Source organism: Lactuca saligna, chromosome 8 (assembly GCF_052625555.1).
Source record: "Lactuca saligna cultivar CGN05327 chromosome 8, ASM5262555v1, whole genome shotgun sequence".
Taxonomy (NCBI): Eukaryota; Viridiplantae; Streptophyta; class Magnoliopsida; order Asterales; family Asteraceae; genus Lactuca; species Lactuca saligna.
In genome coordinates, this window is record NC_136424.1 from 251240977 (window position 1) to 251265496 (window position 24520).

Here is a 24520-nt window from a genome sequence, read left to right on the forward strand (position 1 = left end):
TTCTATAGGGGAGCAATTAATTATGCAAGAAAGAGAAATTTGTAACATACATGGAAAAAGAAATTGTTTTAATGTACAAGAATAATTCTTGGTATCTAGATGGAAAGCCTAAAACCAAAGTTTACTTTGGCGTAACTTGATGTTCAAGGTAAATGAAAACATCTATAGGGTACAATATCATGGTATATACCTATGTAGTGATGTAGTAAGAAAGTATCTAGAAAATCCATAAGAATAATAACAAGATGTTGTGAAGTGGATGTTGATGTATCTTGATCGTACAACTGATTTGGGCAGAATAAACAATCAAAATTTCTACGAAGAATATGTAATTTTAGGGCATGTTGATCTAGATTTTGCTCAAGGATCATGATATGGGGTTCATTAGTGGATATATCTTTAAACTCAATAGGTGTATAGTAAGATAAAAAGCTTCATTATGTGATATGTTGTTACAATTGAAGGTTGAATACATAGAAAGAGAGTTTGAGAGAGAATATTCTATTTCATTTTGTTATCTCTTTAACTGAATTACATGACCAAACTGGCTAAATGTACAAAGAGACCTAAAGCCAAGCAGGAAAAATAACAAACTCATTAATGGTTTCTAATATAATTAAATAATTAAATTACTAAATTGCCATTGTCATGCTAAATTACCAATGTGAAAGTGAAGCTAAAACCCCTCTCCTTCAAACTAGAGGATATATCAGAAGACCCATATTGAATATAGCTTCATGATGTTGAGACCCATATAAAGGTTTACTAAATACATTGGAAAAAATTTCTTGGTAGACACATGGGATAATGAAATCAAGCCACTGTGTAGTTTCTTTCGTATGAAATAACAGTATAATTTGATATGTTTTATGCATTCATGGAAGACTAGTTTCTTGGTAATGTGGACTAAAGCTCGACTATCATACTTTAGAGGAATTGGAGTAATATTAGGAACTTGCAATTTAATAAAGTAAGCAACTTAATCATGATAATTCAACACCTACATGATGCATCCTCATGTATCCAGCCTCAAATGATGAAAGAGAGGCAAATACATGTCAGGACTTCCAAGAAATGGAAGTATCTCCAAATATAATGAATTAGCTACTCATAGATCTTCATGTAAGAGGACATGCAACCTAATCGCTTTTACAAAATGCGTTGACTAGAAGTATGGGTTCGCTATCAAAAAATAAACCATGGTTAAGTGTTTTTTAAGATATCCGAGAACATTTAAGGCTGCATCGTAAAGATCATGGCATGTACATGTTTTTTTTTATTATACTAGCTTAATAAATGAACAATATATGAAAGATCAAGTCGAGTATGCAAAAGAAATTTCAATTTTCCTTTAAGTTGTCAATAGATGGTAGGATGTCTCATTAGATCAATTGTTGTAAACAAAAGTTATGTATTTGTACAGAGAGACGTAGAAGCACTAGAAGAATCTACAATTGAATATAGTGATAATAATTTTTTTATCAACTTTTCTTGATGGACAACGATTCCATGTGAAACCATTTTGAACTCAAGTCTAAGAAAATATTGAATAGAACTAAAATCCTTAATCTGTATATATTCATTCAAATAATGCTTAATACTTGGAATTTCTTGAAGATTGTAACTAGTAACCAGTGTATCATCTACATAAATAACAATGATTACAATGGAGGTAATAGTTTTCTTAAGAAAAAGTTTAAAATACCAATGGAGGTAATAGTTTTCTTAAGAAAAAGTTTAATATACCATTAACAAGAAGCTTGATTTAATCCACATAATGATTTATTTAGCTTAAAAACAAAAGATAGTGATTCAAGTTCAAAAACAAGTTGAAATTCAAATATACTTTTTCATGTAGAAGCATTATTAACATCCATTTGTTGATTTTTCAAGCCATGTTTAACTACCAAAGAAATCATGCAATGCACTTTATTGAATTTAACTATATGAGAGAATTTTTCATGGTAATTAGTTGCTTTTTGAATGTGAAACCCTTGCCACTAAGGTTAAAGGGTGTGGTGATGATTTTACAAATGATAAAAGTATGTCATATAGGTGGCTTTTATCATTTTTACCATAATTTGCCTATGAGTGGGGTGTGGTAGTTTTTTTTGCCATTGGTAAACCTTGTCTAAAAAATTAAAAAAAGGGTGTTACATAAAAATATTATGTTTACTTGTCTATTTCTTATTGGCTATTAAAAACTGCTACTTTTATGTAGTTTCCTAATGCATGAATGTACAACATATTAATGCAGCTGCCTAATATATATACAAATTATTTCCAAAAGTAAGAAAAAAGAGAGAGATCGGTGACAGTTTACCAATAAAACTTACCACCGGTAATAAATTTGGTTGAGGGGCGGTAATAAAAAGCTATCACCTAAGCTTACCGATGGTAGTATTTCAACGACACCGTTGAGCCTAAATGTGCTTTATTATGTTCAATATATCCATGAGCCCGAAAATTAATCTTATAAACCCGACATGAGATTGACTACTTGACTTTGACTAATTTGCTAATGTCCAAACCACTTGGGTTGTGGTGATTTGGTAAGGCATGTGGAAGATATGGTGGATAACCTATTGACCCATGTTCAAATCCTAGCACCACTCAGCCCTTGTGGCCATGGAGGTTCGCCTGCAGTGACTCCAGGGCATGAAGCAAAGCTTTATGTTTGCAGCGGGGGATTAGTCGGTGCGCGAAAGCTGGCCCGAAAACCCTCGTTAGGGAAGTTCCCTTTCCAAAAAAAAAAAAAAATTTGCTAATGTCCAATGTTTCATTTTCATTTAAAGCCTCGAGTTCCTTTGACGTAGTTATTTTCTAAGTTAGATTCTATTTGAAAATCTTGAAAATTTTGGTATAATATTTGAAATTTTGAAAACTTTAAAGTTTGAAAATTTGAAAATTCTAGTATAATACTTGAAATTTTCAAAAATTAGAATTTTAAAAATTTAAAATTTTTATTTAGTGTGGAAAATTAAAATATTTTGAAAATTTTAAAATCTGACCGATTATGTCGCCTAGGATCAATTTGGACCACCTAGCTTCGATTTTGACCGTCTTTGGCTCTCACAGATTTAGTCAGCCAACTAGACCTAACCTTAATGAGATCTAGGGCGCTTCATAATAATCCCCGTTTAATCCGCCGCATAGACCGATTTTTGTTACATTGATATATATATATATATATATATATATATATATATATATATATATATATATATATATATATATATATATATATATATATATATATATATATATATATATATAGGGAAAAGTGAATATATCCTTAAGGGTATATAAGCTTAGGTACCCAAACTCACCATACTATATTGTTTTATATCATATAATACATTTAATTGTACAATGTTCATGTAATTTAACTTCTAACTTGATTTATTTCCAAGATTTTTATAAATTACACATTTATCTTTCTATTAAATAATTTTTATTTTCAACGACAATATATAAAGCCTAGTAGGTGTTCGAAAAAAAGATGTGATAAAAAAGAAAGATAATAGTGAAAATTTGAAAATATTGAAAGTAAATAACGTTGTGGGTTGAAGTTAAAGAACATTATAATGAATATATCAAACAAAACGATGTATTATGATGTGTTTGAGTACCTAAGCTTATATACCCTTAAGGGTATATTCACTTTTTCCATATATATATATATATATATATATATATATATATATATATATATATATATATATATATATATATATATATATATATATATATATATATATATATATATATATATATATATATAAAGAGAGAGAAAGAGAGTTAGGTTCAACTGTTTCTATTATCTATTGTGTGCATATAAAATTGATTGTGGACTAATTATTTTAATTATTTAAAAAAAGTAATTAATGCATATTAAACGTTAATTAATACTTATTATATCTTCAACATGTAATATGCATTAATTACTTTCTTAAAATAACTAAAATGATTGGTCCACACTCAATCCTACATGCACACAATAGATAGTTTATTCATAATAACCTAACTTATATATATATATATATATATATATATATATATATATATATATATATATATATATATATATATATATATATATATATATATGGGAAATGTGAATATACCCTTCAGGGTATATAAGTTTACGTACCGAAACTCACTATACTACGTCGTTTTGTATCATATAATACATTCTAATTGTCCAATGTTCTTATAATTTAACTTCTAACTTAATTACTTCCATGATTTTTATAAATTACACATTTATCTTCCTGTTACATAATTTTTATTTTCAATTATAATATATATAGCCTAATAGGTGTTGGGAAAAAAACATGTGATGTAAGAGAAAGATAATAGTGAAATTTCAAAAAATTTGAAAACAAATCAAGCTAAGAGTTGAAGTTTAAAAACATTATAACGAATATATTAAACAAAACAATATATTATGGTGTGTTTGGGTACATAAGTTTATATACCTTAAGGGTTTATTCACTTTTCCCTATATATATATATATATATATATATATATATATATATATATATATATATATATATATATATATATATATATATATATATATATATATAAAGGATGAACTAATCTTGAAAGGTTTGATCTTTAGAGAATGGATTGGGAATATTTCTTCGAAAAGGTTTACATCCTATATAATAAGAATCCGACATGTAATCAAGCTGAAGAATATATATATATATCTTTTGACCATAAGAATATCATAGAAGAATGAAAGGATATGATTGAGTCATGAAGGTTTCCAACATTAGATGTGTTCTAAAAACAAAGGCAACCAAAATACTTTAAATAAGTCAAATCTATCTTTTATTTGAACAAAAGTTCGTATGGGTTTAATTTCGAATATTCTTAGTTATCGATTTATGAAATGAACAACAATCTTTATACATTTTTCCAATACGAAACTCCCAAATCATAAGCCTTATCTGCCCTTAATGTTTTGACAAATTGCTTATAATGAATTTGCATGAGTGTCATAAAAGTATTTATGTGTGATGAAAATTTCTTTAAATACGAAAGACTTTTTGAAAAGGTAATTATGTTTTTTAGCTTGAGAAAACACACACGATGATCATTAGAACTATCATGGTAATTTTAAGGAATAACATAAAGAGTTGTAGTTTATTCAATGGAATATGTCCAAGATGACGATGGCATAAGAGTGTACGTAAAATTGATAAAATATAATATAATTAACTTCTGTTTGAGACTTGAATAGAGAACAACTAAAGGACAAATTTGACTTTATTGATCTATGATCTGAAAATACTAATAACTGATTCTTATTCCAAGATTTCCAAATGCTAGATTATGCTTCAATGAAGGGTTCTATGTCATGCAAACCTTATTAGTGAAAATAACATAAGTTCAAAGTTGGTTTGTGAGTTTAGCATGAGATAGCAAGTTATACTTGAAATAAGGAATTGAGAACACTCAACATAGTATAATGGAGTCATGTAGTTAAATATCACTAATGAAAGAAACAATAGTAGTGTGACAATTAGGAAGCCTGAGATGAGGTTGAGAAGTTTAATTAGTGAAAAAAAACAAGTTGTTAGAGCATATATGATTATTAGCTCTCAAATCTATTATCCCATAAAATGTTCATGCAAGAATGATGGTGATAGTTGAACATTCAAAGCAAGGTGTTTTAAGAAGAATACCATTCCTTCATAATTCATGGATCAATCAATAAGCAAAGCATTAGCCTGATTTGATGAATGAGATCAAATGATGGAATTTTTAGTTGATAGTTGATGCTAACCTTGTCTTTAGGGGGTGTTTGGCTAAGCTTTTAAATGGCAAAATTCCTTTTAGGAAAAGTTACAAAAAGTTAAATTTTTCTAACTTTTCCAAAAAATTCATTTTTCCTTATATAAAAAAAGTAGTTTTTACAAGATTAGCAAATATCTTTTACCTTTTTATCTTTTCCTAAAAGCTAAAAGATTAAAAGATGTTTTAAAAGATAAAAGAAACACCCCCTTAACATATGAAATTTTAAGAATTTTCTGTTGTAGTAATTTGAAAAGAAAAATGATATGCCAACAGTCCAAATTATGAAAAACCATATACTATTGGAGGAGTACTTCAATGATCCACATTTAAAAAAAAAAAAAAGACAAAAAAAAGTTGTAAATAATTGACGTACCTGATTTAGACATAAGGTTAACTAGACCGGAGCAACCAGGCCCTCCTGTGGGCATAAGCATGATTGGGTCGCTATGTGGGTCCCCTTGAGACTCAACAAAGTAATAAAATAGTTGCACGGCATCAGATGCTCCTACCCCAATGTAACTTAAGGCATAATCACATGTAGAAAAGAGTTAGTATATCTATTATCTTACAATAATTAGTATATCTACTATCTTACTATAATATTATTGTAATCTCTATATCCGAAAAATCTTGTTTTGCAATAATCTTATTGTAACAAAGGATATTATTTTATTGTAATTGTACTGACATAAATTATTACCTAACTATAAAATTGAAATTAATAATAATAATAATATACTAATAATAAAGTTACAAAGTTTTTTTAAACAATATCTTGTTATAAACTAAGAAAAAAGTAGTTAATTAAAAAAATATTGATCAGAAAGATACAAAATAAAGAATAATATCACCTCTCACATAGAGATAAAGAGAGAAAAAAATAAAATAAAATTACAGATCGATAATATCATATACATAAGGATTACAATAAGATTATAGTAATATTTTTTGTTTATTTAAAGAATATTGTATTATAGTAAAATAACAAAATAAGATTAATATAACATTATAAAATACTTACTTCTAAAAAAAACCCTTGAATTTTGAGCATATTTTTGGAAAAACAAGTAAACTTTGGTTTTACCGTAGGTGACTTGTTTAACGACTAAAGTATCAAATTTGTAAACAATTACAAGTTTTTTCTACTTTTATGTTAAAAACTAAAGTCATGTCTTAATCATTAATAACCCGAAAATATAATGACTTTTTTCAAGATTTCTATAATAATAAACAAGCAACCACAAATTGAATAAACTCAATTATATTACGAGGAAAACATAATAAACTAGAAACAACATATTGAGTCAACCCAATTATATTACAAAGAGCACACTCTTACCCAGTTTCAAGTGTTAAAGGAAGATCACCATCGAAACCTGGTAGTGTCTTAACAAGGAACCTAGACCCGGATACATTGGAGAAAACTTTGAGAAGAAACATCACAAACAACATGGACGTGCTCAACTTGTTGAATAGGTTGCAAGATTGTTGAAGATATCGAGCAACGAATTTCATGATGATTTTAAGTATTAGTTGTACATACACTGTTCACTTCACACAACAATGTTAAGAACTCGTGAATTTACTAGCTCTATCGGTGGTTATAATCTTCGTCCCCATTACCATTATATAGATATTTAATGAAATTCCAAGTAAGTTGTTTTTTGTACAAAGGCAAAAAATGTGTAAAACATGTAACATGTTTTTTTTTGCAAGATATGTTCACACTTTTTATGTTCTATCTATAAATTGTTTTTCCTACAAAATCTAAAAATATGTACATAAAATTTCAAACAAGTTGATGTTTATACAAAAGTTAAAAATGTGTACATAAAATTCACTTTAGACAACAAGGTTAAGAACTTGTGTGTAATTAGTTTTATAGTGGTGATAATCTACCTCCCCATCGTCATTATATAGATAGAGAATAAATTTCAAAATAAGTTGATGTTAATACAATTGCTAAAAATGTGTAAACAATAAAACCAAATTTTGAAACATATGTTCGTGCTTTTATTGTAGTATATCGGATCATGTTGCTTTAGTTCATGGTTGTTTAGGAATGAGCAAATGACATAAAAGCCTTTAAGTTTCACAAAAATATCGATTTTACCATTAGATGTATTTTAGGTCCAGTAAACCGGATGTTTTATTTAATTTGTTCATCTATACCCTTTCAGCCGCTTTCCATGTAACCGGTATTCAAGGTAACCTACCGGTTACCTGATTCCAGTAAAGCCTTTGAGTTTTAAAAAATATTTGGATTTACCCTTAAGTTTCAAAAATGTTTGGATTTACCCTTACTTTGATTGTTTTTATTATTATTATTATTATTATTATTATTATTATTATTATTATTATTATTATTATTATATATTTTTAAATGTATACAAATATTTTATACATACATTTTTAAATGTATAAAAATATTTTTATTATTATAAAAATATTTTTAATATATATATATATATATATATATATATATATATATATATATATATATATATATATATATATATATTTGTATTTAGTATTTATACATTCGAAAGCCTATGTATTCCTTTCAAAACGTATTTCTAAATTAAAAATGTATTTATTTGTATTTAGTAAGTATAAATATATATTTATTTCATATAAAAATATATTGTATACATATGAATATAAAAATACAAATTTATAAGGTTTATTATATATATATATATATATATATATATATATATATATATATATATATATATATATATATATATATATATATATAGGTTTAGTTCATTTTTGGTCACTTAACTTTTGGTTTTGTGCTCATTTGGTCACTTAACTCTTTTTAAGTTTTAAAATGTCATCAAACTTTTGGCTTCGTGCTCATTTAGTCACTTAACTTTTGTTTTGGTCACATCTAGTCACCAAACTTTTAAAATTGTGTTCATTTAGTCACTAAACTTTTAAACTTTTTTAAAAGTTTAATGACTAAATGAGCACAATTTTAAAAGTTAAGTGACTAAATGAACTCAAATGTAAAAGTTGGGTGACTAAATGTGACCAAATCAAAAGTGAAGTGATTAAATGAGTACAAAATCAAAAGTTTGATAACCTTTTAAAACTTAAAAATAGTTAAGTGACCAAATGAGAAAAAAAACCAAAAGTTAAGTGACCAAAAATAACCTAAACCCTATATATACATATATATATATATATATATATATATATATACATATATATATATATATATATATATATATATATATATATATATATATATAAAGTTATGTAAAAATGAGCTTAAAAGCGATTTTTATTATATTTATATAATTACTATAAAAACATATATCATTTTTACTAAATTATGAAATTTGTTATATATGATAGCATAATTGATTCCTGTATTTAAGAATTATTTTGTTATGAAATTATGTATCATATGGATTAAATAACTTATTGATTTCATGGAAATTGTTGGTTTCACGTTGGTTGAAACCTAGAAAATATTATAAAAGCAGCTATTATAATGCCCAAATTTCTACATAACAGACAATAAAATGTGGAAATATGTTAAGTCTTATGAATCTCAAATACTAAAAGACTTCAATCAATAATTATTCCTAAACATCAAAGAATTATAGGTGTTCAATGAACTTATAATGAAAAGTTTAGGATTATGATGCCTAGACACATTGTTAGGATCCAACACACAACACACACAGGATTTTCTATATGAGATATGTTTGTTTCTAAAAGCCATGGGAGTTAGGATTATTTCTTAAGATATATATGCTATGTTGTTGTCTACACTAAGACTGTATATCTTAGTAAAATCCTATGCGTTATAACCGTTAATCCATATGTAACGTAGAGCATCAAGTATAGATCAATTATACTGATTTATACGGGTAGACATCCCGCCAACGGTTGCTAGCTACAACCATCGCCTAACGACTCGAAACTGGGTGTTGGCGTTTCTACACTACTTACTCCACAAAGTTGATAAAATGTTGATGTGTAACTTTTAGCAAACCCTTTTTTAGTGCTGGTGTAGAGGGCGCGTGTTGTAGTTCGGTTATGAGCTCATTATAGATCCTAGGTTCGTTTTGTTACAGTATTGAATTGAAATAGGATTTATACAGGGTTTTTGTTAACTTATACTAGTTGAAAGAGATTTTATGTAGTGGGATAGTTAGTGACTCAAAATGATAAGTGTCATTACGAAAAGTTAAGTTATATAAAACTCAATTAATATCATGACACGACTGCTCAAGGTTTATTAACTTACATTTAATAAGTTATTAATATACCCTTCAATTTTCATGAAACACCACGTTTAGGTGGGAGGAGTTTTCCCCAGTGGCTTATATCATTTTCCAAATTAAGTAAATGATACTTAATAATTAATGTGACACGAACACACAACGTTTATATGGGAGCAGTTTTCCCCATTGATTAGGTGTCGGTTCCCAAATTAAGTGAAATAACAATTACCACCTTGCTTGAACAGTATCTGTTCTATAGGCTCGTACCTCTTTATTATTGATTCCAAAAATGTAAAATAACAATTAATAAATACTACAATGCGACCATACAAGGTTTATAAACTCACATGAGCTATATATAAGTTTGAATATGGTGAGAATATATAAAAAGACATTAGATATAACAAAAAAAGTTATTCAACATTTTTATGTACAAAAAGAAAGTACATTACCAAAAATGGTTGAAAAGCAATGTTTGAACAAGTATATGATTATTAGTTGAAATATAAAAAAAAAAATCAAATATATATATATATATATATATATATATATATATATATATATATATATATATATATATTTCTATGAAGTTATGTAAAAATGAGTTTAAAAGCAATTTGAATTATATTTTTTAATTATTATAAAAATATAAATCATTTTTGCTAAATTATGAAATTTGTTATATATGATAGCATAATTGATTCACGTATTTAAGAATCATTTTATTATGAAATTATGTATCATATGGATTATATAACTTATTTGTTTCATGGATATTGTTGGTTTCACTCTGGTTGAAACCTGGAAAATGTTATAAAAGCGATCGTTATGTTGCCCAAATTTCTTCATGACAGACAATAAAATTTGGAAATATGTTAAGTCTTACGAATCTCAAATACTAAAAGACTTCAATCAAAATGTATTCCTAAACATAAAAGAATTATAGGTGTTCAATGAACTTATAATGAAAAGTTTAGGATTAGGATGCCTAGACACATTGTTAGGATCCAACACACATGGGACTTTCTATATGAGATATGTCTGTTTCTAAAAGCCATAGGAGCTAGGATCATTTCCTAAGATATATGTGTTATGTTGTTGTCTACACTAAGACTATGTATCTTAGTAAAATCCTATGCATTATAACCGTTATTCTGTATGGAACATAGAACGTCAGGTATAGATTGATGGTACTAATTTATAGGGGTAGACATCTCGTCAATGGTTGCTAGCTACAACCATCATCTGACGAGTCGAAATTAGGTGTTGACGTTTCTACCTTACTTACTCCACGACGTTGATAAAATGTTGATGTGGAACTTTTAGCACACCCTCTTTTAGTGTCGGTGCAGAGGGATCGTTTCACAATTCGTTTATGAGCTCATTATAGATCCCAGATTCGTTTAGCTACTGTACTGAATTGAAATAGGATTTATACGAGGTTTTTGTTAACTTATACTAGTTTAAAGAGACTGTATGTATTGGGATTGTTTGGGACTCAAAATTATAAGTTTCGTTACTATAACTTAATTTATATAAAACTCAATTAATATCATGGCACAACTACTACTTAAGGTTTATTAACTTACATTTAATAAGTTATTAATATAAGCCATTCATTTTTTCACGAAAACATCACGTTTAGGTGAGACGAGTTTGCCCCACTAATTTATATCATTTTCCACATTAAGTAAAGTGATACTTAATAATTAATGTGATACAAACACACAACCTTTATGCGGGAGGTGTTTGCCCCACTGATAAGGTGTCGGTTCCCAAATTAAGTAAGATAACAGTTAATAAATACTAAGACACGACCATACAAGGTTTATAAACACAAAATTTATGTATAAGAGTGGATTTGGTTGTTTTATATTTTCACAAGGTGTGATATACCTTTATTTTATATAATTTGATATGTAGAATCTTTATATAAAATGCATTTTAGTCGTAGAGACGATAAAATTTGATATAATTTTGACTTACATATAGAATTATCAAATTTTATACTTTTGGATTGGAATAAAAAATATTTCTATATGAGTCCAAAATTGCTTTTATAAATTATATATTTTGTACTATTGGTGGAACATTATGTATTTATAAAAGCTGGTCAACTAGATAAAGTTTTATAAATTATTTTTGGTTATAAAAGTATTTTGTGTCAAAACCTATAGAACTCGCCAACAATATTTTGTTGACGTATCTTAAATCATGTATTCTCAGGTTTATTTGTAGGTCAAAAGAGTTTGCAAAGAAGACCTTTCGTTATTTTATTATACTGTAGTTAAAGCTTAATTGTTAGGCACGTGTCATGATTTAGCAACAGCCTTCAACAACATAATTTATATTTAGGTAATAATAGAATATTATAATTTGTATTGTTCAATGTATGTTCACTAACTGTGATCACTGATTTACGTCGTGCACCTCGGCGTTTTTGCCGGCGGCCGGGGGTGTGACACTGTATAATGCTGCTAACCCTCTAGGGTTTCTCTCTAAGGCAGTTTACACTCTATGAAATGATCCTAGCCCTAACCCTAACTCTCTTGGTGCTTCATGAGATTATTGTGTGTATTTTTGATGTGTTGTTGAACAAAAAGGTGGCCTTTGGTGCAAGAAAAAGTAGATCCATCCAAGTTCCTTCATTCTTTTCATTTTCTGGACCTTGGAGAGGTATAAGTCTCCACCTTTATGCTAATTTTTCTTTAGATCTAAGTTGTATGACTTTATGGTTATTTTGGTCCCAAAACTCTAGTGTTCTTGGAGTTTGATGAACTCCAGAATTTCCTAGTACATTATTTTAGTTTTGGAAATTTTTGGTCCCATAAATCTAAGAGCTTGATGGTATTTTTCTAATCACTTTGATTCCTTAGAGAATTAGGATTCTATATCTAGGTTATTTGAGGTTAAGAAATTGATAAAGTTTGAAACTTTATCCATGCATGGAATTAATCGATCATATCTAATCTTTATAGTTCACGGTGCGGGTCGTGAGGTCCAGTTGTGATTGTTTTGTTTAGTGACCACGACACGACCAATGAGGTTTTTTACGAAGTGATAGTTGATGATGGTTGGTCTTTGATCTTGACCATTGATTGTTGACTTTTAACCTGTTTGAATTTTGGTCAAACTTGAAAGTTTTGAGCTTTAGACTGAGGTGTGAACTCTAGTTGGTATAGGTGATTTGCGTGGCTATCGTTATGAGACTTAGAGTGTTGATATCCAACTTGTGATTTAGATGACTTTTCTCACTATACTATATAGGACACGGGGTGTCAATATATGTAATTATAGTTGTAACTCTTTTTTGTATGTTTGTATGTTGTTAGGTGGGGCATATTGTTCAAGGTGGGGCCTAATATGCAAATGTAGCCCATTATTCAGGGTGGGGGCCATATTATGTGTTGTATATGGTATTTTGGGGGCAATGAAGATGTACATGGATTTAAGGCACGATTATTGGTGGCCATGCATGAAGCAAGATGTGGCTTTGTACGTAGAGAGATGTTTGACTTGTAGGAAGGTCAAGGACGAGCGTTAGAGCCCTCATGGCATGTTGAAAACTTTGGATATCTTGTTTTGGAAGTGGGAATAGATTACCATGGATTTTGTTACCAAGTTACCCAAGACTACTCATGGTTCTAACACTATTTGGGTCATTGTGAATCGGTTAACCAAGAGTGCTCATTTCATTGCTACTCAGGAGAGTTCTTTAGTGGAGAAGTTGGCTACTATCTATGTTCACGAGATCATTTCTTGTTATGGTGTGCCAGTTTCTATAGTTTCTGACAGATATGTAAGGTTTATGTACAAGTTTTAGAAATGGATTCACGAGGATCTAGGCACACAACTTCGCTTTTGTACGGTGTGTCATCCTTAGACCGACGGTCATAGTGAGATGACTATTAAGACACTTGAAGATATGTTTAGGGATTATATTATTGATTTTTGTGGGATCTGGGATTCTTATCTTCATTTTTCATTGTTTTCTTACAACATGTGACATGCCCATTTTCACGGTCATTTTAAATATGCTTATTTAAAATAGAGTTTATTTGTAAATGCGGAATTTGGTCCCATAAAAGTATTTTTAAAGAAATGTTTTTCATTGATTTATAAAACTTTGGGATGTCATAATTGATACAAAACATAAGCATAAACAAGACTTACAGTATCTTAGACTATCAGTCTACATCTCCTTGAATCTCTCATCATGCATCTACCTTTGTACCACTACCTATGATATAGAGAAGCTGAGAGGGTCAGGTTGGGAAACATGGTGATTACATAGGGTATTAACCTACAATAATGTAGTTAATGTGTTTAATTATCAAACAATTAACCCGATTACCCATCCTTGCTTTCTTTTCTTTATTCATTTCTAAGAGCCTCTCCAAAGGATCATCACCTACGTCATGTTTTCTTATATCATCATTGCTAAGAATTTCTCCTAGAATTTATCACCTAACATTACATTTGAGATTTTCATCATTAGGGGCTTCTCCTAATGTTTATCGCCTATCATCGTAGTTTATATTTTTCATCACTAAGGGCTTCCCATGTGGGTTATCGCATATCATCGCATTGACAGTACTACTTCAGGGATTCCTCCAAAATACATGTCAATAAAGTACATCGCATGAATACACGGTCCGTACATCGCCTAAACTCGTAATTCATCACCTACAAGTTATGAACTTGCCGGTGTTCCACTAGACTGTTTAAATTAGTCATTATTCGCTATTTATACTCTGGTATATGACTACATCGCAAGAGTCGTTGGCTTCCAGTTTGGTGAATATTTTGTCGCCTCTGATTTCGGCGCTGCCTTTTGATCCCGTGTATTTCCTATGGTTAATAAGAATGACTCTCTGAAATTAAAAACAGGTGGTTGAAGTGTTTGAAGGATCATTGAATGATTTATCGGACGAGAATGTGGTCCGTGTATGTCTTATATATCTATTAGAGAAAGGTTTTAATGGGCGGTTGCCTCATCAGCCTATGATAGACTAGTATTTTGCTTTTGTATCCAACCTTGATGAGTTCAAAATGTATCATGTTATTAATTTATAATTATTGTTACCAATATTTTTTACAGATTTAATCATGATTTTTTTATGTCGTAGATATCCATGTAGGAGAACAATTCGCAATCAGATATACTCTTAGTTATATATTGTATTCGATAAGCTTGAGAAACATAGTGGTACAAAAAGAAACATAACCTCAACAAAATACGTACAAACTAAGCGGATTTTTACACGTTTTTAAGGTAAAATACATGATTAGCAATTTAAAAAATTGTTTGGTAATATTATGATACATGATTCTTTCAGATATAGATTCTTGATAGATTCCTACGAGCAGTATGTTTGGTACCTGACAACCGAATCTAATCCCTCGGGCTATTGGATGGTTGAAATTGAAGAAGATGCAGGCGGATCAATGCAAGAAGTTTATAATCATTTACGACATATTATTACTTATACAGTTTATACTTTTCACATATATTTATAGTTTCAGCATATTTATAACATTACAATTTTATTAGCAGGACAATAGACTTATAAAGAACTTGGAGCCGATAGCAAATAAGAGTCGTGTTGAATAGTGGACTTCTAACACCATCACCCAACACTCTCCAAACTAAGAGCCTCAACAAAAGAAGGCACAACTAGATGGTGACAAAGGTTCATATGCATCAGACACACCACCACTACCTACTATACCATCAACTGTTATACCAAATTATTATTGAATTGAAAAACGGGATTTATGAATGTCGCAAGCAATTGAGGGCACATAAGATGCGTTCTGTAGAACTTGAAGCTATGATAGCCAAGTTTCTAAAACTTAATAATAAGGTTGTTGGAGATGACGTTGGTACATCACAAGGGGTGGAGGTATATTCTTAATTATTTCACTCTTATACATTTTTATTTAACTTTGTGGTATATCCGTTATTGAATTGTTTATAATTAAATACTATGGATACGTACATGTACTTATCATATATGACATTGGTACTACACAAAAAAATAACTTATGGGGCCATGGGTGTGGGTTAGATACACACGTACGGTCGTCGAATGAAGGAACTGAGCATATCTCTACATATAATGACTTGTCGGATATAAAAGTGATCCCCGGGAATACAAAACATCTACAGCACATCTTAGGTGTTCTCATCGACAAAACATGTATTCGTATAGTTTAAGTCCTCATAGATACAGATGAAGAAGAAAGGTATTTCACGCCAATAGGCAACACCGTTGGACAATTTTATAAATCCTACCATTAAAACTCTATATAAACGAAAGGATGCTTAACTATTATTTTCGCACCATTTTATCATTGGTATATTGACGATTGAGTTTTGGACGCACTTATATGGGGACAGTCACTTGGGATGGTTGGAATATGATGTAAGTTATATAAATATATGATCATTGCGTAGTATAAATTTAGTAACAATTAACTTTATTTCATTGATTGGAAACACATCATAATGTGGATCTCATTGTTGATAGAGCATAGGCCGTATATTAGTCGGTGGACATTTGTGCCAACAGCTTTCAGCACAGATGCATATGACTAAAGTAACATTATGGGTGAGCATTTGGACCGAACCGGACCGGACCAGTTATGGAGAATTTTGTGGACCGTGCACCGGACCGGATGAGTCGTGTCCGTGTCCGGGTCCAGGTCCGGGTTTTCCGTTTCTTCGACCTGTTTGGACCGGTACAACTTTAATTGCGTAGAGTACGAATCATTATAATAAGGTTTTAGGTTTCATAGAACTCGTTAAAACAAATATGTTGTTGAGTTTGATACGATACAACTTGTAAGAATGATTACGTTTCCGTTTCATGCATAACTTGCAAAAATAATTTTCCAAATAAAAGCAACTAACATATAAATCAAGTTTAGCAATAAAAAGTTAACAATCATAAGACAAACATACAAAAGTATTACTGTAACACCAAAAATCATAGTTTAAACTTTAAAATAAATCAAACTAAGAAACTTCATAAACTCATAATCTAATCTTGCATTGGCCTCTTCCCCATATCATTGTTATCCATGTCTAACATGTTCAAAGCTTGTGAAATCTCTACATAAACACAAATGAAAATATTGTTAGTATTTAATAAAAAGTAATAATTGTATAAAAAAGGAACAAAGATTGTAATTATTTACCCAAAGCTATATCATCATCGTTCAAGATGTCATCAACATTGTCAATTATCGGACTAGTAGACTTTCTCACCCAATCTTGGGTGCATAACAAAGCTTCAACTATCAAAGTCGATAAACTAGTCCGATACTCAGTTACAACTCTACCACATGTGCTAAACACGGACTCAGACGCCACACTTGAGATTTGTATCACCAATATGTCTAACAAAAAAGAATTAAATTGTAACAACATTAATTTATAAAGAAACTATGAAAGACTAAAAAAAGTAATCACCTTTCGCCATCCGAGCAACTGTCGGGAACCTAATCGCGTTTAGTCTCCACCACCCGAGAATTGAAAAATGTAACACCCCAAAACCAAAACGGCGGAAACGTTCGGGGTGGAGGACGTCATGTTTAGTATCACAAGACATGCATCATAGTAATCAAAGTAAATAAACAACCATTTCATTATAAAGAAAGTGTTTACAAAGTGTGTGTTCACAAAACATAGAATACATAAGCAGTTAACAAAACGAGACTTGAAGCTATATTGCTCCATCTTCTGAATTTCCAGCGCGAGTACCTGTCTACTAGTTTCCTGAGAATACAAGTTATTTGAAAGAGTTTATCAGCAATTAAGTTGGTGATATCATAAGATTTTAGTGATGTAAGTAAGTTGTAGAAAGTTGTTGTAAAATGTAGTAAGTTGTAAGTTCTTGTTTAGAAAAGTTCACCTGTTCCTCTAGAAAATCCTATATTTCCTACTTTGATGAAAGATTAGTAAAATGACTCTACAATCCTTTCTATGAGTACTAAATGGGTACAAGTTATATAAAACCTAGAGTAAACAAATAATCGATTGTGCACATCTGCCCTAAACCCACAACCAAACGAGGCACAGGAAGTAAGGCGGATAGCACACATCCCATTGTTTGTTAGATCATTGTTGTATACAACCCTGTCATATTCACTTGTTACTCATGGAGTTAATTGTAATAGTTCCTTTATATTCAATGAAAAGATTCTTTAAGAAAACCCTTATTTCTTATAATAACATGGTGACCACGGTGATTACTTCTATAATCACTTAGTTTATACTGGCTATATATGATCTAATATCGAATAGATAGTTGATTAGGGGAATCTACCCTAAGCCCACAACCAAACAAGGAACAGGAAGTAAGGAACAAAACACACATCCAACTACCTATTGGGTATTAATGATATATAACCATGATGTATAAATTAAGGTATTATAGAGTTAATCACCTAAGGTCCTTTAAGTTTATACTGGTTTAATAAAATGGATTAAACCCTTTACTGGTAAGTTTCTAGTTTTGTACACTAACAGTTCTGTTCGGAAAAGTATGTTTTGTGCTAGAAAAGAGTGCATTGACTTTGTGTCCTATGACTTGACCCATACCCGGTATCCTTAGGATGACTTAATGTATACTGAACATATATATATATATATATATATATATATATATATATATATATATATATATATATATATATATATATATATAATCAAATAGATAATAGACTGGGTGAATCCGTTTCAAGCCCAAAACCAAACAAGGAACAAGAAATGAAGCGGAGAGCACACATCCTATTACCTGCCGGATCCTATTAATATATATATACATACATATATATATATATATATATATATATATATATATATATATATATATATATATATATATATATACCCTTTGATGTATACATTAAGGAATCATAAAGTTAGCATTATGGTCCCTTTCTACTAAATGTACTAGACCCAACTGTTCTGTTTGTTGTTTTGAAAAGATGTAAGTTTTTCCCTAGTTTATAACTATCTTTACTCGAAAATAGTTTGCATTAACTTTCAAGTGGAACTGTACTTTATGAAAGTAATGGGAAAATATAAGTACTCAGTTGTCTTATGAATTAACATACTAACATACTAATTACCTTATAATATATTTGTTTTATTAAGGTCATAATGTAAAGGCTAGATCCGATACTATACGCTCTCCCTATCAAAAGATTTTGGGAAGCAAACGCGACTTCAACAAACGAGTTGCTAGGCCGTGTAACTTCACACTAAAGTTATGTGATCATGTATACCCAATAAAATTGTCACCTTTTGTTTAGAACAATGCGTTAGTGATTCATTGGTATAATTAGATCATGTGGTTGTCCCATGTTATAGCATCTTATTATGTCTGTTCTGTTATAGTATCTTAGTATGTTGTTTCTGTTATCGCGTATTGTATCTTCCTCCCTATTTCTCTTTATTGTGTGTTCTCTTATGTTATCGTGTATTGTATCTTCCTCCCTATTTCTCTTTATTGTGTGTTCTTTTATGTTATCGTGTATTGTATCTAGTATGAACTGAACATCTAAACTATACCCCTTATAGTTTACTAATGTTTTACTTGAACTGTTATTGAAAAGACTCATTTTAATACTAAGTTATGCTCGTACTTTAAAAACGGAGTTTTGTTAAACTAAAAAGTAACATAACTTTAAAAGAGTTTTTGAAACGTTTTGATCACTTATTAAAGACATAAGCAACCTTGGAAAGATGTTTTAACAAACAATTACATAATTATCAATTGTGTTCAACTTGTATCCCCCCCCCCCCACACACTTAAAAGCATTTAAAACGGTTTAAAAGATTGATTACGGGATATGAACTCACCAAATGTGGGTGATTCAAGCGAATGTGTGTGTAAGGATGAGAAGCTCCATGAATGGATTTCCGAGACTTAACAAGTTCTAAATGACATATAATGACATATATTGGCATAAATATAGGGCTTAGGGGCAACCAAAGCAAGGAAACACCTTACGGGACTAGGAAACACTTGGAATGAAGTGTTCAATCACATGTGATTGATCAAGGGAGAGTTCACGACCACCCTTGGAGATTACGGCCATGATTTTACGACCAATGGAGTTTATGGCCGTAAACACAAGGTTAAATGTGCCAAAGAGGGTGTTTGAAGGCTAGGGAAACTTGTAGGACAATTGCTCTACACAAGGATGAGAAAGACCAACTAAATGGAAGGATTTTGATGAGTTTATGGCCAAACAAGGAGTTTACGGCTATAAACTCATGGACATCTTGCAATCAAGAGTGGTTTAAGGTCCATTTTGCATTAAGGAAGTGTTCTAGGTCACAAGCTTTGCATCTAGGAGGGTTTATGGCCAAAATGGCACCTTTATAGGGGTTTACGGCCAAGGGAGATTGCTTGGCCGTAAACTCCTTTTGGTCTTGCATTCTTGATGGTTTCAAGGCTCTAATCAGGTGTTCCAACTAGATAACAAGCTAAGGAGAGAGTACTTACGATATAGAGGCTTGAAAGGTTTGATTTCGGCCAAGAACACTAGTGTGTGTTCTTGGTGTTCTTGGTGAAACTTGAAGATCTAGAAAATGGAATGATTTCATCGATGGAATCATGGAATGATACTAGATAATGAGATGTATCAACAAATCAAGGAAGAATACTTACAACTTTTGAAGATCTGGAATGAAGATCGGGATGATAGTTGAGAGAGAAATGGAGTGTTCTTGAGGTTGGAATGAGATAATGAATGAAAGTTGAATAGAATGAGTCTTATTGGGGAGTTTACGGCCAGCCTTGAGTTTACGGTCGTAAACTCTTGTGCTTTGGCCGTGAACTCCTTTTTGGTGAGGTTAAGTTTGATTTGTTGTTACATGGTTTTAGCAGGAACTTCCTAACACTCATTCCTTGAATGCATTGGGCTCAGAACACTCAAAAAGACTCCAAGTTGTGCTAAATGATAACAGGAGTGAGTCTTACACTGAGTTGAGTTGACTGACTGAGCTTTTAAAGCAAAATTTTTTCGGGTTGTCACATCATCCCCCCCTTAGATGGAATTTCATCCCGAAATTAGATTTCTTACAGTACTACTGGGGTTGCGCTCCTCTGATTTGCAGAATAGCCACTCGTAGACTTGGAAAGTTTGCCCTAGTGTTCATGATAGGATTCGTACTTGGCCCATCTATCATTACCTCGTGTGTACAAGTTGTATATAATTAGGATTACTATGACGGTCGGATGTTCGACTCTGCCCCAGGTCCACAATCAAACAAGGAACAAGGGATAGGGCGGAAACACACATTCTGGGTCTGCATAATCCTAATCATACACCACCCTAGCGTATACATTGGATAGTGATAGGTGCACTGTATTTGTCCTTAGCCTCTGTGCTCAAACTTGGTCTATTGGACAAGTGGTATTTCGTGACGGTCTGTGGAACATATGGTGATGAAGCTTCGGAGGACAAAGTACTCTTCGCACGAGTACTTCGGGGTTTAGAATTTCAAAAGATAAACTAGGTTTAGGTCGAACTGTCGATACGAATGACGAAAGTTTCGAGAATTTGAAGATCGAGGCAATACAAACATATGAATTTAGTATGGTGAGGACTACGCCAATTCATGATGAATGATAGTAACGGACTCTTTACTGAACAAAGTTTTGGCCGATTTGAACGAAACATTTGTTATATGATGATGTACCCCTAGTGTGTTCGACAATGTACTCCTAGAGTGTTCGACAATGTACTCTTTGTGAATGTTCTAGTGCTTTCTGTTTTCCATTTGATGTTAACACTCCTACATATCATACCGCTATGTGTGAGTATATACAATGAAAGTGCATGATAACTGGTGATGATACTTTATATCATGATCCTCCTTGGTACCACTACGATCGCCTGTTATATATAAGTGATGAATAATTAAGATGAATAAGACAGTCGACTGAGTAACTCTGTCTCAACTCCACAACCAAATAAGGAACAGGAATTCAGGCGGAATCACTCACTCTAAGTCTGCAACATCTTAGTTATGCACAACTCTGATGTATATGCTTCAGCCATCATAACTTCTCTAAACGGATCTTTTAGTTCTCTTGAATACCGTGATCTATTTCAATATGTGAGTTATTAAAATTGCTTTTAAGTGTTTTCCCCCAAGTTTTAATCTTATATAAGTATAAATTAATTTTATTTTAAAGTAATTACTATTTCGAAAACGTACCGCTGCTCGTTGGCGACTCTGGGGTTGATTCTCCTGCGGTGATCATCAGAATGCGTCCATCTGCGCCTGAGTTCTTCTCTATCGGGCAATCCCTCTGGTAGTGTCTAGTCTTGCCACAGCCATAGCAGGCTTGGTTTTCTTCAACTCCGAGGACTTGTGAGATCGTTTGAGCTGGTGCCCTGCAAAAACAGATTGTGTGTCCCTTTCTGTGGCAATTCATACACTACATTTCCTGGCATACTCCAGTGTGGTGATAGTTGCACTTTCCACACTTTAGAAGGGTTCCAGCATATCGACTGGCAGGTGCTGGAGCAGCAGGTGTTGTAGCGGCGTACATAGTACTCGTTCATTTCTCTTGCGGGGGTTCCTGTGTTGTTTGCTTCTTCTTTCTCTCGTTCCTCGACTTTCGTTCATAGTTTTCTCCCTTTGATGGCTCGGGAACCGGGACTTCCACACCATGGCGGACTCCATGGTCAATGAGTCATTGGGCCAGGCGTTTGGTATTGTCGAATGTGGCTGGGTTAGAAGACAATACATCTCCTTGGATCGGGGCAGTTAGACCCCAGATGTACCTTTCTATCTTCTTACTCTCTGGAGTAACCATCTCAGGGAATAGTGATGCCAGGTCACAAAACCTATCAATGTAGGTCACTATGTCTGAGCCGATCATGGCATGCTCCCATAGTTCTTGTTCCAGCTTTTGAAGATCGCCCCTCAGGCAGTATTCTTCTAGCATCAACTCTTTTAGGTTTTCCCAACCTATTGAGTTAGCCACTGATAGGGTCAGTGACTTAACATGGCTATTCCACCATGTTAGGTCTCGATCGGAGAAGGTGCGGGCAGCAAACTTTACTTTGCTCCCCTCTGGGGACGAACAGATTGCAAAGACCAAATCAATTTTTCGAACCATTGCATCAGAGTGATGACTCCACCATTTCCATTAAAGGAGATGGGTTTGCATTTCCTGACATCCTTGTATGAACACTCCCTTGGGTGTCTAGGAGTAGCTCCGGGGTTGGCTAAGTGGGTACCGCTACTAGATCCGAAGGTACCACTTTCGCTGAGGTGAGCTAGAGCAGTTTCCACTGCGAAGGATATCGCTACTTGGAGGGCAGCAGTATCGAATTGTGGCAGAGGTAGTGGAGTTTGTGTTGGATTTATCGACATAGTGCGTCTGTTCGATCTGCGATGAGGCATCTTTGCTAACAGAATACAAAGATGAGATGGAATAACTCTTGCATTGTCTATTATGAGGAAGTAGTTACATCTATCTGGGTTTGTCGTGTGAGAATGGAAGTGTCTAAAGAATCTATGAGATTTAAGGTAACTTTATGGGGTGATCCTTACAGAGTCCAGCTATAATTGTACAATGTATACAAGTTGTATATAATTCAAGATTAGATAGACCTTCGAATAAATGATCCTACTCCAAAACCACAACCAAATAAGGAATGGGTAGTGAAACGTAGATCACAAATTCTAAGTCTATAAGATCTCATTTATATAAAACCTTGGGAGTATACACTGTAAGATTATAGACCTATCCGTAAGGGTCTTTTAAGTTATCATGTATGTTGTTTATGTAATGCCTAAAATACTCCTATAGTACTTTAATGTATGTACTTAGTATGTTTCCAACTTGTTATCGTGTTATAATATCATAGAATACTCCTATAGTATTCTAACTCTATGTACTTGATCTAGAATTCTCTTGACTGGTGTTTAGGTAAGTTTTTAGACTGTTGCAACACCACATCTCTCCCAAACACATGTCGGTCACATCTCGAATGAATATAGTTGATCAGGAAATATTGATCCTAGCTATGATTACATGATTGTTAAGGTTTGACGACAGTGTTCAACCTTTCAATACTTTAGTTCTGTTCTTCTTGTGATACTTGGTCTACATGTATAAGCAAGTAGGAATATTTTTATAACTTATCGCCCAATTGTATTTATAGTTGTATATCTTATATCGATTGATATACTTAGTTCACTATAAACAATGCTCTGGTACCAATTTGTCACACCCCAAAACCGGAACGGCGAAAATGTTCGGGGGTGGAGGACTTCATGTTTAGTATCACAAGACATGCATCATAGTAATCAAAGTAAATAAACAACCATTTCAATAGAATGAAAGTGTTTACAAAGTGTGTGTTCACAAAATATAGAATACATAAGTAGCTAATAATATAACTATCACCTTTTGTTTAGAAC

General features: G+C 31.7%; 1 protein-coding gene across 1 annotated transcript in view; it reads right to left on the reverse strand.

Moving 5' to 3' along the window:
- The window catches only part of LOC145010862 (serine carboxypeptidase-like 13), a 41345-nt gene extending 33946 nt beyond the window's left edge, over nucleotides 1-7399 (reverse strand). Inside the window, exons 1-2 of the mRNA XM_078969421.1 lie at nucleotides 7152-7399; nucleotides 6186-6331 (exon numbers count right to left, since the gene is read on the reverse strand). Coding sequence (XP_078825547.1) covers nucleotides 6186-6331; nucleotides 7152-7327 — 322 coding nt within the window. The 5' untranslated portion in view covers nucleotides 7328-7399. The remainder of the gene's footprint in view (nucleotides 1-6185; nucleotides 6332-7151) is intronic.
- Between the last annotated feature and the right edge of the window lie 17121 nt (nucleotides 7400-24520).